The sequence below is a fragment of the Heliangelus exortis genome, chromosome Z, assembly GCF_036169615.1.
Source record: "Heliangelus exortis chromosome Z, bHelExo1.hap1, whole genome shotgun sequence".
Classification (NCBI taxonomy): Eukaryota; Metazoa; Chordata; class Aves; order Apodiformes; family Trochilidae; genus Heliangelus; species Heliangelus exortis.
Genome location: NC_092454.1, coordinates 42,829,264 through 42,849,537, shown reverse-complemented (window position 1 = coordinate 42,849,537; position 20,274 = coordinate 42,829,264). Strand labels below are relative to the sequence as shown.

At 36.4% G+C, this 20,274-nt stretch overlaps 1 protein-coding gene across 20 annotated transcripts in view; it reads right to left on the bottom strand.

The window, feature by feature from the left end:
- MPDZ (multiple PDZ domain crumbs cell polarity complex component) overlaps positions 1-20,274 on the bottom strand; it is a 93,050-nt gene that overhangs the window by 47,508 nt on the left and 25,268 nt on the right. For 17 of the 20 annotated variants that reach the window (XR_011723428.1, XM_071731770.1, XM_071731752.1 and 14 more), the window contains exons 9-19: positions 17,942-18,056; positions 15,486-15,574; positions 13,873-14,068; positions 12,472-12,561; positions 10,554-10,633; positions 9,223-9,369; positions 8,447-8,614; positions 7,343-7,528; positions 4,453-4,662; positions 2,758-2,874; positions 461-619 (exon numbers count right to left, since the gene is read on the bottom strand). Coding sequence is in view for 19 of the 20 variants with exons in the window: in XM_071731770.1 (XP_071587871.1) it covers positions 461-619; positions 2,758-2,874; positions 4,453-4,662; positions 7,343-7,528; positions 8,447-8,614; positions 9,223-9,369; positions 10,554-10,633; positions 12,472-12,561; positions 13,873-14,068; positions 15,486-15,574; positions 17,942-18,056 (1,557 nt within the window). In the remaining variant the exon portion in view is untranslated. The remainder of the gene's footprint in view (positions 1-460; positions 620-2,757; positions 2,875-4,452; positions 4,663-7,342; positions 7,529-8,446; positions 8,615-9,222; positions 9,370-10,553; positions 10,634-12,471; positions 12,562-13,872; positions 14,069-15,485; positions 15,575-17,941; positions 18,057-20,274) is intronic. The other 3 variants (XM_071731766.1, XM_071731769.1, XM_071731761.1) reach the window with 2 other exon arrangements.

Below are 20,274 nucleotides of genomic sequence, written 5' to 3'. Positions count from 1 at the left end.
CATAATTATGAACATTTAATTCAAGCACATACTTAATGAATTAGCAAACTCACTATGAAACATAAAAGCTTCAAAAAGCTTATGATGAAAATTTACTCTTGCTTTTGATAGATAAAATACTGTAGAATAATGCAGTTAATTTGTGCTATCACTCTTTACTGTGCTATCAAGCAGTAACAAGTTTTTGTAACCGGCTGCTAACCACATCTTTATCACTATAAACATCTCACCATATTTTATCTGTCTACACAAAACACAAGCTTTCAACGTCCTAGCTGCATCTCTCTTCAACACAGAAGTCTGAAATACACCAGCACTACCCTAACCAAAACTGCACTTTAATCTGGTAACAAACAGTGCAGTTTGAACATGGGTGACATAAAACATTTATATGTAATAATCCAGCAATTTCACACACATAATTGAAGTTTGTCATCAACAGAAACATCCTCCTTTTTACCTTGGGAGTTGACAACGGAAGAGAGAAGCTGCAGTTCAGCTCACCGCTGCAGGCACTGCCATGCAGAGCGATCATTGAAGCCTGGAAGATGTCACTCTCTAGAGAGTACTGAGATTCAAATGTGGACTCATCCACTAGATCTGCCTCGCCGGAGTCCACCTAACAACAAAATCAATTCAATCAGCCAGGCTGTTACCTTCACACAACATAAGCCTCAAACACATGGAGCCCACATGTTATATACAGATTGACACTTTCCTTCTTTTTTTTTTAAATCTTCACGCTTTACATTGAAGATATATTTGCACAGCACAGAAGGAAAATTTCTGCTTCCAGTTAAAACTCATATTTCTATGACATCTTCAGAGGTTGCAGAGAATACATAGAGTAAAGTTAAGAGTCTCAACTAGAATGAGTTGCAGGACTGAGGCAGGCATGAGACAGACTGTTTATAGAAGTATAAGGTGTTGGAAGAATTCTCCTGCACTCCCTGGTAATATACATTTTTATTTGTTTAGAGCTTTTTTGTTTTTTAATTTGCTTTTACATTAATTAGCATTGAAAACACACTGAGCTTCACAAGATTTTATTCATTAATTCTCCTGTCTTACCTGAGAAATAAAATTTTAAAGAGTTCAAGACACAGACATGGGCAGTATTTTTTGCCCTTTTTTTTTTTCTAAAAAAGAAAGATTTTTTTTTCAAAAGTCATATCCTTTCAAATACTGTAATAAAATTAAGTCCTGAAGACCTCATTTATGGTGCTTTACATACTCAGCTTTGTTTATCATTTCATCTCCCTTGGCAAACTCAAGAAAGAAGTGTATGCTAACAAAAATTATTAGTGAGTTCTGAGCCATGACCATACTGCAAACTTGTATGAAGCAGCCAAGTGTATTCATCTGCAGAGATGGGATCTAAATGCTGTTTTTTCAGCCTCCGTGTTTAATTACACTATGAATTCATTACTTCTGATTCACAAGAGCAATAACAACAACCTGCAGTGATTCAACATACTGATTCCTTTCTGGGGTACAAATGATCTGCTTTTTATTGTCTCAACCTTTAGGACTAAAAAACTAATTCAAATTCTTCCTTTAGTGTCACTTTCTCTCAGCCCACCTTCTGGAAAATGCAGGCAACCGCTACTGAAGCTATGCCCTAAAAAAAAAAAAACGACTGTGAAAAATGGGGACAGACCTGTAGAATCTGACTGCAGATTTACCTGAGCAGAACAGTATTTAATGAGCACAATCTGCAAACACATCTTTAACTGTGTGACTTCACAGTCAATTTCATATTCTGTGCATCTAATTAAGTAGCTGGCAGAGCTGACATTTTAACCATATTACCTGCCATATATTTTCAGTGTTCTTTCAGAATTTTCATTTCTTTGCATGAATAACAGACAGAAGTTAAATTTAAATATTTGAAGTTTCAATCTGACCTTTTCAGCACATCTTTAATTAAAGGATATTTGCAATATATGACCTGACTTCTTCACACTTTTCTCAATGAGCGAAATAAGGCAAATCCTATTATCTAACCAGGGTAACTGAAGAATAAAAACCATAAGAAGACACACTGAGAAAATATCTGTGTCCTGCTTTTTGGTTGTTTTTCTGGGTTTTTTGTTTTTTGTAGAGCCCCATTTCCTTTGTCTTTTTTATCTAAGTTCTTATTTGTAACTTCTGTGCTATATAAGACACTGAATGCTAAGGTGAGATGTATTGTTTGTACAAGTGAACACTGTTTGACCTTGCAAATCTCATAATCACTGATTGATGCTGAAGTCTAAAGAATACTCTTAAGAGGAAGCCTTGGCAGGTTTTGAAAACAGACAGCATTTCTTTATAGACTGGCTAACATGCAAAAAGAGACTTCAAAAAGCTTTTCCAAAGTAAAGTGATATATTACAACATACAGGCAAAGAGGGTTTTTTTTTTCAAAAAAACACATGAGCATTTCACTACACAAAGTAAGATTTTCAAAGGGATACTTAGTGCATGCAAGGAGAATTGGGTAGGCATGCACTTCTGAAAATATCAGCAAAATTTTTTTCTTTCTTTTTTTTTTTTTTTTTCCCCAGCAATCAGAATAATACACATGAGATTCACAGCTTATGCAAACAGCCAAAATGTCTAGATGCCAGTTTCTAACAAGTAGGGATCCATCCCAACTATGGTGGATGAGGAATGTAGTGATAGTAACACTAAACAAGCATGAACAGTGACAAAGCAACCCCCTTCATTACAAAGTGCAGACTTAAGAAATCTTTGGTAAGTTGGGCCACTAACCAGAGCCAGCTCAGCATGGAAGAGGGCTGAATCAGCTGGCCCTTCCTCCTCAAGTGACTGGGCAGTGTAGAAAAAGCAATCTTCCTTAGCAGAGACATAGCCCTCCTCTGGTGAAAGCTGCAGAAAGAACGAAGCTCTGAGTTGGATGAGTGGCCATGACACAGGACGTGCACAGTGTGTTAATGTGTTGGGGTTTAGAAAGGCAAATTAATTTCAAATGCAGCAATGAGTTCATTTCAACCATCATCACAGTGGTAGGTAAAGAGACACCTGAATTGATTAAGATTCACATCTCATTTTGAATCCCACGTAATGAAAAAGGCCTATCCAGCTATACCACAGAGCCTACAGCTTAGTCTAAAACAATTTTCAGTTTCTGCTCTAACTAAACATATGCTAAAACTGCAATCAGAGCTGTCACCAGGAAAAGAGCCTAACAGCACAGGTCTTTACAACCTTACTAGGCACAGAATAATCTCGCTAGGAGGACTACAACCAGTGGCTCCTTGCTTAAAGACAGAACAGGCTAAAGAGGACAAAACATAATTATGACTACAATCACTAGCTTTTTCCAGAATAACTTGATGCTAGGTGCATTCATCTTTCAAAGAAGCCAGTGACTATTTTCAATCGTTAAATAATTGGCAAGCACAACACGTGAAATATACAATTGCAAATGCTGAATGCTAACAAAATGCTGGGAACAGAAACAAAACCTCCCATATTTTCTCTTTTAAAATGACATCATCTTACACATGAAAATGTTGATTTGCAAGACATTTCATTAACATGGAGTCTGCACTACAAAAAAAAAAAAAAAAAAAATCTAAGATAGTAAGTTAAGAAGTACCCTCTTGCTATGAAAATGAAGTTTTCAAGTAACTTAAACATCAGCCATCCCCCTCTCACCAATTCCCCTAAGTTTCAGTAAAACTGAAAATTTTATTTCTGTATTACAAGATTATAATTTCATTGAAAGCAAAAATGAACTCCAAAGGCTGCTCTTTGTCTTACACATACAGTGAAAGGAATCTTCTTTGTACCTATAAAATGATGCCATTCTACTGATTTGAATTTAACACAGCAAGGACACTAGTCCTCCAGCATCCCTACTCACATACTGCCTCAGTAACCTTAGGTCTCCTTCAGCCTCATTCTTCTAATTGTTACAGACCACCCTCTATAATCAAGACTGAGATTATTTATGGCTATACTAAAACAACCAGTTTGAGTCATGTGACCTGAAAGCTACTCAGCATTCTTTGAACATAAAAGTGCAAAGTCTATATACAAAGACTGCATATGTACTATACCTTGAAAAGTAAAGACATGGGAAAATTCCAAGCAAACCACAAAAACTGACTTTGTCACCACCTCACACATTCAGAGAACTTCATAGAGTGTACAAAATTAAGCCTGGCAACCTGCAGCCCTGAAAGACTGTGCTGGCTCTAAGATGCTTTGCTGCTTTCTCAGCTGCAAGACAAGTGTGGGTCCTGCAATCACTACACCAGTCACAGACCACACAGGTCACTCCTACATCCAAGAAGATACAGGAAGCTATCCAGGAAAAGACAGTTTCTGGACATTTAGAGCCACCTAGCTGACCAAAACACACAAAGTGTACGTAGAACCCAGTACCATCTACCTGCTTAAAGGACATGAAAAGTACCCACTGAATTCCCAAATACTTACAGGCAGTGGCTTGGCAACTCCTATTTTAACTGTTCCTGCTGGGGCTCCTTTCAGTGCTTGCACTGCTTCCTCCAGGCTGCCATTTTCCAAGTTGATATCATTGACAAACATAAGCCGATCCCCAGGGAGAAGTCTGCCATCTTGCTCAGCCACACCCCCAGGAACCAATGAGCGAATCACAATTACAGTGTTTGCTGGATCAACAGGATCCTAATAAACAAGACGAAGAAAAACATTTCATTTTATTTACTCTTTTGTGTCTTGAAAGGACGATTAAAAAGCTGGAGCTGTCCTTCAGATGAATACTCCACAGGAATACACCTGCCTGTCTATACGGCCCATACATTAAGACATTAATTCTTGAATGTGAAAATTATTACTCCTTTTTTAGGTGATGTCTCATCATGCACCTCCAGTATAAAATACTGCTAAATTGCAGAGTGCTTTTCATACTGTAACAAGTAATTGCACACCAAAATTCAGGTATTTCCTACTGCAATGACAGCATTGCAAACTTCATCCTCCCTTAAAATCAGTGGTTTGGAATTACACCTGGGCTGTGCAGCCTGGAGCAAAATTAACATGTGCACTTTGGTAGAACAAAGGGTTTACTTTCAGTAACTCTCTTCTACTTCATGGCATCAGATCTTGCTTATCTGAGAAAGCACCTTTTAAGAGGCAGGTCCTTGTGCATGCCTAATTAAACACTCTGTGGGAGAAAGGAACTTATCAATCAACAGATCAATCAACAGCACTCTAATCAATAAGACACAACCAAGTGGTGTTTGCTTTTAAAAAAGAAAATTGCCTTGAAGGCCCCATCCTTCAACACACTGATTATTATAAAAAAGCTAGCATCAAACTCCCAGAACAGGAGCATATGATTCTGCTACAGCAAACATCACAGGTGCACACATTTGCTTGATTCTCATAGGACTGGATTCAAAAGTAACATCATTACATGTTAATACCACCAAAACATGGCAACTCACTTGAGTGCATGCACAGAAAAAAAAAAAAAGAAATGTAATAATGTACCAGCTTTAATGATAGCAAAAGGAGGAGAAAAGCAGATATTTGCAAACTGGCATGAAACTAACAATTTCCCACACCAAGATGCATCTGAAAGGATGCATCCTTTCAGGGCAGTACTGATGAAAGACAGGGTGAGAAGGAAGTCTTAATGGAGGGAGGGAAGGACACAAAGACCAGCCCTTACATTTCATGACAGTTAATGCAGTAAGAAGAATGCCACAGAGAAATAGGAAACTCACAAGTGGAAATACAACTACCACTGCTGGAGATGGTGCTTAAGCCTGAACACTGACATCTTCCTCAGTATTTTAACAAGCATTTACAGTGCCACTCTAGATGATGCCGCATGACACATCTTTGAAAAATTCACCTCTCTAGTGCATGAGATAGCCTTCCCTGCAGTACAAAATTATGCAGATTCTCTTACAGGCCTTCCTTGTATAAAACAAGATAAATATATTACTATGGACATACCTGTCCTTAATTTTGGTAACTGCTTATTGAAAATTGAGAATTTGATGGAAAAAGAAAAATAAAAAGATAAAACTCACTGTAAAGTTATTCATCACAGTCCTAGAGCAGAAACTTCAGTAATGAAATGCTTTAAGCACATTTTAAAGAAGAGGACATAGGAAAAAATCACAAAGATAACATAAAAAAAGGTAACTTTCAGAAAGCTGACTGCAACTGTAAGATAGAATCCAACTCTCATTTGCAAACTCGATTAAAGAATTTATGGTACTTCCCACAAACCTTTAAGTATTACCATCCACAATCAAAATTGTAACTACCACATAAGCAACCATCTTCTTCTAAATGCTTCAGAAGAGGCTGAAGCAAAAATGCACTTTACTTCATGCTGATGTGGACTCCAAATACTTAAGCTCAGCCATGATGTCTCACTGCAGAGCATCCCGAATAACACATTAAGGAGTAATCACTGTTTCATAAAACACATACCTGGCCTTTATCCTTCGGATTATTAAACTACACTGCTTTTCACCATTATTTGTGTGCAAATGCAAAACACCACTGAGGTATACATTAATTTGAAGCAGTGCCCTGTGGGCATCCCTTCCACCTGGAAGTGACCTCCAGATGCAAATGCATAATGCTTATATACTCTTAGGGACAACATCCAGCAAGGACCTGGGAGGAGACAAGGTCCTACAAAAGCCTACAATGACCACAGAAAGAAATTACTTGACTTTAAACAGATTAAAAATTATCTTCTTGTATGTGAGTGATAACTAGGAATAGGAGGGGCATTTGCTCTAGCATAAAGACCAAACACATGCAGGAGACAGACACTGAGTTGTTCATCAGGACATATCAAAAATCACATTGTGAGATAGCCAGGAATTTTCAAGTGAAATGCAAAATGAATGGGGGTTTTAGGCACATCCTGGGCAGACAGCAGCTAAGTAAGTGATTTTGAGATTGCTTTTCTAGATTTTAGTAAATCCTGCTTTAACCACCAAAGTCCTCAATTGGATCTTGCCCCAAGCACCTCACTGTAGGTACAAAATACACAGCTAAATGTTTGAATATTCTGACTATTTCATTCACTGCCCCTGGGGCACTAGCAGATGAGCTTTGTTAAGACTCTACTATACAACTTATCTATTTTTCTTGGCCAATATTACCATTACTGTTAGAACCTTTAAGCTTAATACATTAAAAGGAATAAGTAAGGTAGCTTAATGGGGTGCCTACCAGTAGTGGCATCCATTTAGCTTTACAGTATTGCCTGCTTTCTGTTAGCATATACCCTTAAAATATGTATTCAGATCACATTGTGGGATTCAAACAATATAAAGTATTCTGTCCTCTACTCAAAGGACTGCAAAGTTACCTGGTAGTCCAATATGCTAAATCCAAGTCCCATACTGCCTTTCTCCAGCTCAATGTGCTGTACTTCTGTTTCCCACATCGCCAAAGATGAGCTCTGCACCTCTTCCATACTCTGACCTTCATCAACAATTTCCAAAGCTGTTCCCTCTGTGTCTGAGGATCCAATGAATCCAAGTTCTATGTGAGACTAGGAAAAAGAGTGAGTGTTCCCCAAAAAAAAAAAGGGAACAATTGTTAACTTGCAGAAACAAAACCGTTCACAAAGAACAACATAAAAACTAAATATAGTTTTCTAAACACAGATAAAGTGCAAGCACACAGGAGTTAACAAACTAGTCAGATAAACCTAGCACATATTTTAGGTATCCTTGTAACAAAATACCTGTGCTGCAAGCATACAGAAGTATTCACTGGTAAAAATATTTACAAAGTGGAATTTCTGTCAAACTACAAACTTTGGAGAATGTCATTATTACATGTATTTGAATATAGATGAAATAGTTGTTATTGAATGGTATGTCTAAAAATATGCCTTAATCTAAACATAGTAGCACTGATAGTAGTCAGAACATTTAATGGGAGAGAAATACACACAAACATACATGTGCACATAATTTGTTCTCTTCCCTTGATTTCATAGAAAAGCTTAGCAATGATAAGCTGAATTTGGTCCATTGCAGAGAACTCAGAATTCTCCATGTCTCTTTCCTACAAATGCTATTGCTTTGAATACTGCATGGCAGATTATTCCTACATGTTATGTACAAGTACAGCAGGTTGCCCGGAGCTTTGCACTTACAGGTGACAGAAATGCTTCTGCCAATGAATGCACATGCAATTCCATGCAACGCAAACCCAGAAAGCAAAGTTCAAAACCAGATTCAAGACATTCAGATTCTAAAAAACACACAGTTCTGTTTGCCATACTCCCAAGGGCCCCACTTAAAAGAAGTTAAGTTGTTGGGTAGACAGACTTGAATCCCAAAATATTTCTGCCTACAGGATTGTAAAAAATGGAATGTATTTCTCATCTTGTACAAAAACATTATATGGTTTTTTTGTCAACAAAAGAGTCATTTTTTCAGTGATTTTAAAGACAAAGTACCTTTTCTGTGAGCTGAACCTCAGACAGACTTAGACTCTCCTGTACTTCTGGAGGAGTAACCAGAGGAGCTACTGGACGACAACACACCATTGTCACTTTAATAGGTAGTTCTTTCAAGATATTGACTACATCCTTGTGGTTTTCTCCAAGCAAAGAGATCTCATTCACCTCAACAAAGAAAGAACACACAATATTTAGAAGTATACAAAGCAAATATGGGGAAAAAAAAATTACTTATCAACTGATTAAAAAAAAATTATCTATTGTAATCAGTACAGTCAAGTCTTATTTTCTACTCAATTTGGAGCTCACAAGGCAGGTTTTAAACTGAATGGATAGTTTCACAGCATGATGCCACTCTATAAATACCACATGCTCTGCTACTATGTGTATCTTGCATTCATGTGAACCAAAATCTAATTTTAATTTTAAGAAAACTATTCACAAAAGCAAACAGGTATTAAGTTCTTCACTGAGTAAGGAGTTTCTTATTAAATCTTAATACTTTACAATAAATCTTAATACTTTTAATTCTTTTTCCATGACCTTGAACCATGTCTGAAAAAATCAGCTGTCAGCTGAGAAATGCATGTAAGCATATGCAATCACCTAAACATCTGTAAGTACATATGAAGAGTATGCTCAAGCACTTCTGGCTAGGATTGGTATGGAGTTAGATATACTACATTCCCTAAGTCATAACCTGTAACAAGCAAGTCACTGCTCAAAAATCTTAATTGTATGAAGACTAAGATAAAGTAACCTTTTTTTCTTACTTCCAGCAGTTCATCTCCACTGAAAAGCTTGCCACTTCGTCCAACTGGCCCCTCTGGTAATATAGATCTGATGAAGTGATGTCCCACCGTGGCTTCAAGGCTTATCCCTAACCCACTGCTTTCACTATATTTGTTAACTACAGCCACCTAGAGTAAGATTGAGAAGTTATTACTTTTGACATATTCATAGATGTACATGTTACTTTCAATTTAAACTTACATGCATTGAGGGGAATATTCCCAAAGTGAGAAACCAAAAATATTGTCATATGCAATGCAGACTTTCAGACAGCAAAAGCATCCAAAGTTACAAGCTTAGTTTTTCCAGCACTGTAGGAAAAAAAACCCTGTAGCTAAATAAAGCTTCAGATTCCCAATATGATGAAAAGCATCAAGGGGAAAAAACAAATACAAGAGAAAAACTAAAATACTTTCATGAAAGTTACACAGTGACAAAATGGTAGACTACTCTGGAAAGGAAACTACCATTATTAAGTGTTATCCAGGAACCACAACAGAGCAGAACACCCTGCCTGGAGTAACAGGACTATGTTACCCCATGAATGTGGATAGGAAGTCAGCATCACAGACCTACTCTACCTGCTTTTTATGAGATGCTTCAGGCTATCATGCAAGAACAACACGAAAAGCTCCTAAGCACATAAACAGAAACATAGGCCAATCCAATATGCTCAGTGCCAGATGAGAAGGAGGCTCTGCATTACTTTTGTGTAAAAATGTGGCAAACGCTTGGATCAGGGGACAAGCAAGTAAAAATTGAAATCTTGATCTTGAAACTTTGATCCAATACCACTTCAGCCTAAACAAATGAGAGCAGTGTACAACCACAATATATCTCATGATATGTACTTTTGCAGAGACTATATCTCTGGACTACAATTCGGGAATGAAATTCTTAGATACTGATTTTCAACTGTACCAACAGTAATGCCCTATGCATCGTTTAGATCATTACAGCAAATTATTCAGTATGCAGAATGGGTACGACTAGCTTCAAATTCTGATTAATGAAGGGTTAGCTTTGAAGCTAACCTTAGGTATTAATTTTCTCTTTGATACGCATTTATCTTCTTGAAGCTAAAAAATATTCATAGGCACAGTAAACTAAGAAACCTACAGCTACTTTGCTAAAATAAATATGAAACAATACATACCTATATTCACAGTTCATAATTAAAACAAAATAATCTCAACTGATTAAGAAATATGATTTATGAAAAAAAGGAACAACTTAAACACAAATATTTGTGCCTGCATGTTAGCAACATAATAGGTGGACAGTTCAAAGGGCATTTAATAATTTTACCTACCACTATTTCATAATTCGAACCCATAATCCTCTGCCACTTCGCCTTCATAGCTGCTTCTTCTGTAGCATTTAGCTGGAAATCTAGAAGGTTATGTCTGAGATTACTGTGACAAGAAGTAAAAGGTCTTGTCTATTCCTAAAACTGATAAAGTACAAGGACCATGCAAGATTATACAACCATTTTCCTGATGCCAGAATTCTCTTAAATATGACTACAAAGTTGGCAAGTTTGGCTCACCAGACTTGTTTTTAACAGATTAAAAATTTAGTATTACAACCCACTCCTGCAAAATTAACTGCATTTTAAAGATACAAAGTTCAGTTTAAAAAGTTTGGTGAGAAGAATGGACACTTATTTTAACAAGCCTCATTGCTGAGCAATGTAACAGAAGTTCATATGGGAGTAAACACCAAGCATATGAAAAAGTTACATGCATGGGTATTTGTTAAAATGGACTGATCAAATAGATAAATAAATAGCTGGATACTACCTTGGAGAAACAATGCATTTTACAGAGAGTGTCCAAGGAAAGATTAAAAAAAAATATGGATATTTTGTACTTTTAAAACTGTAAGCACAGTTGCAAAACACTTTTTTAAACTATTGGCTCTAGAGGGCAGTGAGACAACTACCTTTTGTTTGTTTTTTTTTAGATTAGATTCACATACATACACAAATAAAAAAAGCCAAAGACTTCTAATAACCCACTTAACCCACTTAAAGAGCAGAAATGAAACTGGTAAGGAGGGGAGAAAAGGAAGGATGCTGTGAAAAAATACTACGACAGGCTAGGCAGCAAAATGCAGCAGCTCTGAAAGTTTATCTGCCATCTGAAAAAAACAACAAAAGAATACTTTCCTCCTGATCATTTTCTTTTCATTCACACTGATCAGATTCCAGGGCAGAAAGTAGTAAAAAGCAGTAGTTGGATACAACAGCCACCAAACACAGAGTTTTAAGAGGACCCTACATATTCAAGGTCCATGGTTTGTGCTGTGCCTACAGCATCACAAACTCTTCAGAACTGAATGCTCATCAGAGGTGAAGACCAGAATCCTCATTATACGGTTACATTCCCAACTCCCACTGACTTTTAGTAAGAATTTGAAGTGACTAAACGCCTCAGAAAGGATTTTTAATCTAGTCAATGCTAATAAGCATTATTAAAAATAAAGCCAAGTGTTTTGTGATATTCAAATCTGGCAATGCTTTGTACGAAGCAGAATTCGTATGGATGACACTTTTAAGTTCCCCTCTTGCTCTGGAAGCAGGGAAATGTTAGAAAACACTTCAAGTGCTATCTCAGTCTGGAGAATGTATTTTCACATATGACTTCTGAAATGCAGCACAGTGCTCTAAAAGTTCAAGAGGGAAAGAAAAATACCATTGGCAAGTAAGAATAACCACAAAGAGTATGGGAAATGTCAGAACATGCAAGAGCACCAGAACTGACTGAATTTTACCCATTATCAGTGAACACAGACTGAAATCAATGCAAGCTCAGGAATTTGTGAAAAGGAAGTTTATCAGGAGAGCTAGAAGTCCCAGAACTGCAGCTCAGCAGATGCTGGCTGCTAGAAAGATAAGGCATGCTGAGGAATGCGAAGGAAGTAATTTTAATAAACAACTAGACTAAAAAGACTATAAATACAAAACTGGATTTAAAATAGGGCTGATAATTTAGCAAAAACAGACTGCTTTAAATGACATTTTTGAATCAGTTATTTTCAAAGACAGACAGAAGTCAATGATCTTGCAGCACTCAAGAGTATATGCTCATATGTACAATTACTTTCACTTGACAGCTGTACATCAGCTGCACATTACACAGGGTTTGAGAAGGCACACAAATCACTTGATCTTTGTGTAAACACACTGAAGTGCATTTTCACAGAACAAAATATTAAACATCACGAACCTGTTTCCTGTTGTTTCGTGTCCTCTCCAGCATTTATCACACTGGTACTGGAGGGCAGTGACGGAGATCCCTGTTCTGTTTCACTGTTATCTGGAAAAAGAAGAATCCTTTTCAGCTATTTTTTAGTAATATACATTGAGCTTCTGGGATTGCCTTAGGGCACTAACTCTGTATTAGACTGAACTTCAGAAGATCCCTATTTTGCAAATGGAAGATGGCATCAGGGGCCTTAAAGAAATGCCATGTTTTAAAGAAATTGTCTTCTGTTGATGTTTTACCTCCTTCAGTAATTTTTACCATGAAACAACAAAAAAAAAACAAAACACAACTACCAGTAATGCTATCTTTACGCCTGAAAGAAAAGCTAATGGAAAACATTAAATATAACACCCTTCAGCACTCTTATGTTACCTTTTTTTCTTTTTTCCTTCCCCTTCTATGTGCAATTTAGGAAGCTGATACTTAAAAATGAAAATGCTACAGACATGGAGACCTGCATACTTGGCAGACTTTTCACTTGTAAAAAGCCTCTTTTAGCACAGAGTTCTGTTAGATGCCTTGCTGCCTGTCAGCTGTCTTGGAACACCTTTTGGCTGGAGAAACAGCACTTTCTAAGCATTTACTCTGTAATTTCTGCAAAATGTGGGAATGAAAAGATGCCATTGAGACAACACACTACTGAATCTTTCAACATCTTGAGCAACGGGGGGATTATGCCTCAGTCTATGAATTGTAATATGTATCTGGTGATGCCAACATATAACACAAGTATCTGAAAAAAATCCATTTGTGCATCCAGCCTCTGTGCAGATGTTCTGCTCAAATACACCAACTTTGAAGATCTGGAGTGTACACTTCAAGGTATGCACAGTATAAGCTTCACTATTCCCACCTCATCAGCAGCAAAATTACTATTGGTCATTGGCTTCTGAACTTTGTATATACAAATAAATATACAAGCCTGATATTGACCTATCAGCTAAAGGCCACTTCTGTTGTACCAGAAGCCTGTGACACTGACAGGCATGAGTGAAAGAACTGAGACGTGGGGGGGCTATCTCTTTGCCTGCTCTTGAATGCAGCTCTCACCCTTGAGCAGAAATAAAACACTCACTGCCTTCTTACCAATTGAAGATTTGCAGGATCAAAGTCTTGAAGCAATTCAACCAGAGGTGCAATGAAGCGCAGAGCTTTCAGCACTCACTTTGAAAAGGCAGCAAATAATACCACTGTGTCTAAAAGATTAATCAAACTGTAGTAGACCAAATCGTCCCCTCATGTACACCAGATCTGCTGTCAGCAAAAGCTACACAAAATGCATCTGGCCTGCTTTATTTCCAGTTTTCAATTCAGAAGAAAAATGTTTCAAGCCAACTTTAAAGCAAAGCCAGTTTTCATTACCTTTTGCTGTGCTACTATCCATTGTTTGGAACAGTAAGTCCTTTTCAACAGCAGCATTGAAGTCCTCCTGAGGCTGAATATGATTTTCCTGCTTAAGCCCTCTTCTGATCAAAGTGAGACGAACTGTTTGTCCTGTGTGCCGCAAAACATCAACTGCTTGCTGGTTAGTAAAACCCTGAAGATTTGTTCCATCCACCTGCAGGATTAAAAAGCTTTTCAGCCCACAAGACACCACCCAAAAAAAAAAACAAAGAAAAAAAAAAAGGCTTGGGCAAAGTAAATGTTTGATTGCTACAGCCACTTCCACCTCCTAGAAAAAAATACTGCATGAATAAACCAACACAGCCATCACTTGGAGAGCTGGGAAGTGGAGGGTAAGGAGAGAAACATCCATCCACTATTACTATTACAAGTAACTAGAGAGAGCAGCTCTTCTCAGGCCAACTAACATCAAACACAGTGAAATCTACTATTAACACCATGAAGTCCAGTGTCCCACTCAAACACTACACCAACCAGACAGATATTCGATATGGTGCATCATTTCAATACTTTAAAGAATCTGATTTTGGCCTCCTCTGGTTGAAGCTACCTCATTACCTCACCAATCTAGGGCTTTTTTTCTGAAACTCAAGACCTTGGCATTGCTCAATTTCATCCTATTGCCCCTAGTACACACCATTTTTTATTCTCCTTCTCCCTGCAAACTCCATATAAACCTATTCTTTCTCCATCTCACTCCTCAGTACCTTTTATTTCTGAAATATTTCTAACAATAATCCTTGATTCCTGCAGCTGTGTCAGTCTCTCTATAGAAGACACATATTCCATTATTTTAAATCCTCTTTCATAATGACACACACGCCCAGACATTTAATGATTTTACAGCCATTTTCTGCTTCCAACTACAGTGTTATTAAACTAAATAAAAAATTAGCTATGACCTAAGGTTATTTAATTTTTCCATCACACTTGAGCAAACTGTATGTTTATTATTCTTCTATCTGAGGTCACTCAAATCTTTTTCTCCCTTTGCATCCCCAGTAGAAGAGGAAATCAAACTCTGGAATAATCAATTTTTGCTACTTGTAGTCAGCATGTAAATCATTACTGAAACCACATATACTTCTACATACAAACATGGACACACTTTTTTACTTGGAGACATTAACTTGTGCATGCTACCTTCACACATATGCAAAGCTGTATCTATGACAGCCACAAAACCTGCATTTATGACCTGATTTTCACTGTAGAAAAAAATTGTACACATCAGAACATTTTCTTCTTTCACTGAGCATCTAAAACTTCAGTGACATGCTTTAAAAAATAATTTTGAAAGCAGTTGCTTAATTTGAATCAAACTTTGAAACTTTACTGAACCTCAAAACACTTATTAGGAAGGTACACACATATGAAACAGATTTTCTTAAGAAACACAAGTTACACACAGACTGAAAGTGAGAAAGATAATCTAACAAAATAGTCAAAAAAAGGACTCACCATTTCAACACCAGTCCTAAATGTTTTAAAGAAGTAATTACACAAGCATTTCTTTAGAACCTAAAGAAATAGTTTTGCACAGAAGTGATTTAATTTCTATGTTTACTTACAACTATAATTTGATCTCCCACATGGATTCTGCCATCATGTTCAACAGCACTGCCTTTTGTAATGCTTTTCACAAAGATACCAGAAGGTTCTGGGATGAAAAAACCAGAGAAAATTAAATTAACTAATTTATTAAGAAACTATTTAGATAATGCAACAATCTAACTAATGCCAGCAGCCAAAGAGAAAAAAAAAAACCCCAAACAAAAAAACCCACCATCTCCAGGTAAGAAAAGAAAAGAATAATTAAGTATATGCTTTAGGTAAAACATATGTTACTATTTTCTTTAAGGATGAGTCTGGTTAATGTCAGCTTGCACTGGATGAGATTTCATACAAAATCCTACAATGCTTAATTATCAATTCTTGCTACAAAAATAAGAAATATAGTAATGTATTATAGTCTAATTGTTGAAACCAACACTGACAACTTGTCTCTGACCCTTGGCCAGATTTAAAACTAGGCAGCACAGAAAATACAGTTTGAGTATACCAATCTGGGAAATTATCTGTTTTCTATGTACTTAGTAACTACTTAAGAAAATGCATGCTAATATGCATGCAGAAAATTATAAGCAGATAGGACTACAACTGGCAGTTGAAACAGCTTTTAACTACAGCTGCAAGTCAGTATTTGAGCCAACTAAAAAAAAAGGGAGATTCAAAAGAAAAGAAATCCAAACCCCAAGACAAAACCATTTTAGACACATACTGATTTTGAATCAGAAGTGAAAGTCATCTATATAAAACACTTACAGAAAAGACATTTTACAAAATGGTATAAATTTCAGGAAAAACACACTGGAATTTGCCTCAACAGCTAAGTAAAAAAAAAATCTGTGGAGTTCCTACATGCACACTTTGCATAATACACATGAAATCGAGACAAATGCTAGCATGAAGTGGCATGAAATCAGGCTTGAAAGTAAGAGGCCTGTATCATCAGTGATAAGAAATGTGAAAAGAATCTACTTTCTCTCAAAAAATGTCCCAACTCTGTTAAATGAATACATTCCATGGGAAGGTAATCCTCTACAAAATGGATTTTAACAGCTGTGAAGGCACCCCAGTGCCTTTGAAGACCCAAAACTCATATTTCACTGGATGTCAATATGACAAGAGTTAGCAGGAAGCAAAATCTATGTTTTGCTCTAGTGATTATATTCAGCTGAGGAAGAGTAAGACCACAAATATAATTAAGTCATTACACTGACAAGTCTTTTTTGGTTTTTTCTTAATTTTTTGCTTTCTCCAGTTTTGTGAATGATTAAATGGATGGTTCTACTCACTTCCAAGTATTTTCATACCCTGTGATAGCTCTATGGTAACACAGCAAGCTGCTGTTTGTCAGCCATGAAAGATTCAGTTGCTGATTTTGTTGTCCAGCAGTTTATGGCCACTTCTCTGGCAGCAAAGTTGTTCTTTAACTAGGTGTTAAGTCACAAATTAAGTGAGATGCCCAAATATTTCCTAAGGCAAGAATATTTTCTAATGCAGTTACATGCAGCACAGTAATTTAAAGCTGAGGTGATACTCCAGTTAAAATACACTATCAGATCTATCATGTGTGCTATCTACAATGTAATTTGCTTTTTAAAGATTCAACAGGAAGCTGCTAGAGAGTGAACTTACACAAACTGTGACCACTCTGTCCTATGGAACAGATTGTTAAAATTTAGTCCATTTTTTCAAAGCAAACAAATTATTTCTATACACTACCAGTAACACAGAATACATCTATCCATGTATTTTTTTAACAATATCTACATGGGTAAAAAATAAAACCAGCAACTCTTTGAGAAGCTTTACCACACATTAGACAACTCTACTTTCCCAGAAGTATTGTATTAGCAGAATACACCCTACCAAGGCCTAGAAGAGGTCTGGATCATAGTGGAAACCATGAAGCAAAAACACAGCTGTACAGGAACACTGTTGCATTTAATTATCTAAATTAACTTTTTATTGGTTGGAACAGCCCAGAGGTGAACAAACATTTACTGTATTCAGAAGTCACAAAGGAGCTCTTCATCTGCAAGTAGTACTGTACACATTGGTTAAAAATAATAATGTAACTTAAAACTACTCATAAAGCTAATGTACTATCTGTAAGAGCCTTCTTAAAAATAGAAATGTAATTTTAAAAGCCCATCCAGTTATAACAGAAATGGCTCAGTCTATTTTAGAAAACATACAAGTACAAGCTCTAACCAAGAGTAATTATAAAAACTGTTTAAAAAAAGCTGCTGTGGGATTTTATAATAATACTGGTTGCTTCTAATCTGAATGTCCTTCTCACAAGAGGAAAACCCTTTCTTTTTCTTTACAAACTTTGAATATATTTAAGAGGATCAAAGGTTTTTTTAGCGATGCTTCACCAAAACTAAACAGGTCTTTGATGCACACAAAGCTTAGTACATCACAGACTGTATAGTGAACTGCATGAATCTAACATTACCTGATGTTTTGTCTCCAATGTAACCAGCAATGGTTATTCCCAATCCCTGCGTGTTTTTAGTGAGTTCAACGTTGTATTTCTCACCATCTTCACAGCTATCAACAGAAGCATCTGCCTAATAAGAAAAGTAAGATTAGAAAGCCTCATTTTTTTCTTTAAAGATCCACTTGATTCTTTGCTGTAATTAACATGTAAAATTAAACACCAATGCAAAACAGAAAGTATCAACTTTACCTCTGCTCTGATTTGGTATTCAGCAAAGAAACCAGACACAGGTAACATTCCTCACTGTAAAGCAATGCAGGTCATGCCCCTAGGACATTACCCTCTAACCTACCAAATCAATATTTGATGACTAAAATTACTACTAACATTTGATGAAATTGAACAGTGAATTTTTTGTACTGTAAATTACACAAACCATGCTTAAACATTAGAATATGTAGCTTGCTGCGCTTCTGTGACTTCTTTTGAACCAGCTTTAGACTGCTGCATTATTTAAAAGAAGAAAAAAAAATCAAAATTGTATTTTATTTTATTCATTTTTAATTCCTGTTCAATAATGACAGCTATTTTTTCCTATGCATGTCAATTTTAACACATTAAAGAAGCTCAACTTCTTTAATGAAGTCAACTTCTTCTTCTTTAAACTTCTTCTTTAAAGAGAACTTCTTCTTCTTTAAAGAAGTCAACTTAGAAGACTTAATTTCAACTTTCAAAAAGTTTTTAGAAAACAATTTTTCTTCCAATTGTCCATACAAGACACTTATAAGCTATTTTCATAGCAGATATTTACAAGCCACTTCCATAGCTGAAATGTATTAGCATATGATTATGCATACCAGGCTTCAATTTCGTTGTATTTATATGGAAATTGATATTGATGTATGTATTTAAATTGGGAATTCATAAATTTCACACGAATCTATTGAGATCCTGCTACTCTCCTATTTTATTCTGACTGTATCCACTAACATTTTTAAAAAGTGACAATACATCAAACAGGCAGATACTAACTAAACTTAGTTTGACTAGATGAGCGTGCATGTGGGAAAAAATAGACAACTTCAAGAGGGCTATGATACTATTTGCTAAAAGAGAATTTGGCTTTGGTTCTTCATTTGAACAACATCATCCAAAACCAAAATCCAACGCAAATAAAATCTATTTCTGCTCTTTTAACTACTTCTCTGCTTGTTAGTGTAGGACTATTCTGGCCACAGGTAATGTCACAAAAAACTGCTCCAATTTCAATAACTTCATGGATTTTTACAGGGGACATGATAAGAAGTGCCCATTTTGGAAGTGCCATCCTGCTATCCTGCCATCACTAATAGCTTTAGAAGTATCATGAAGTCTTCATCCACTGTCTAATTGCCCAGAAGAGAAGACAAACTGAGTTGTTTTCATCATCATCTTCACTCCTGGCATGAATTGATACGGCTTACAGTAACACCATTAACTGCGTGCTACCCCCAAGAAAAAGATTTTGTGCAGGCAGAAGCAGTTTAATAATAGCCTGCCTCCTGCCACCAGAGATGTACCAGAACAATATACTGAAAAGGATGGAAATGGAAGGAAGGTAGCAAAGAGGTCAGATTTTGCTATGTGGTTGCTTTGAGCTATTCACTCAGTACTAGAAAAAGTATATATCCTGCAGCAGATAGCCTTCAACATAATATCACATAACCTCAGAAGGGCAAATACTGAATATACACAGATGAAATAATAAAATTCAGGTTCTCTTTTGAGACTGCTGCTTTTTAGGTAAATATTTGGATCAAGCATTGATCCCTTTGTTTGAAATATAGGCAGGTTTTCATGTCTTTCAGTGCTGTAGAGACACAAAAGTCCCAGTCCGTCTCTCCTCGTAGCTGCTCAGAAGACTCCATATTATGATTAACCTTGTTTGCCTTATAGCCACAATGGAAGGTATAAATATACACTTTTTTTTGACAGATACCACTGCAATGGACAAAATAATGGTAGTCTTGCAAAAACTGTAGAAGTTTTCTTTTTCTTTCAAAGTCACCTATCTGAAATGTAATTTGTAACCAGTAAGAAAGTGTCTAGAAAAACAACAGGGAAAAGTAAGTAAAAAAATTCATTGTAAAGCATAAATTCTTCTACTTATAGGTTCAAAAACAAGCACCTTTTTCTTCTCTCATTCACTTATTCCATGTATTCACATTTACATCTATCTGGTCACAACTATATATGAAAAAGCACTACTGGTTCCTGGCTCCTGCACAACCAGGACTTGTTGCAAGCATGCAGATGACACATTTTGTAGAGACTTTTCAGCTGACAGGACCTAAAAAAATTTACAGTAT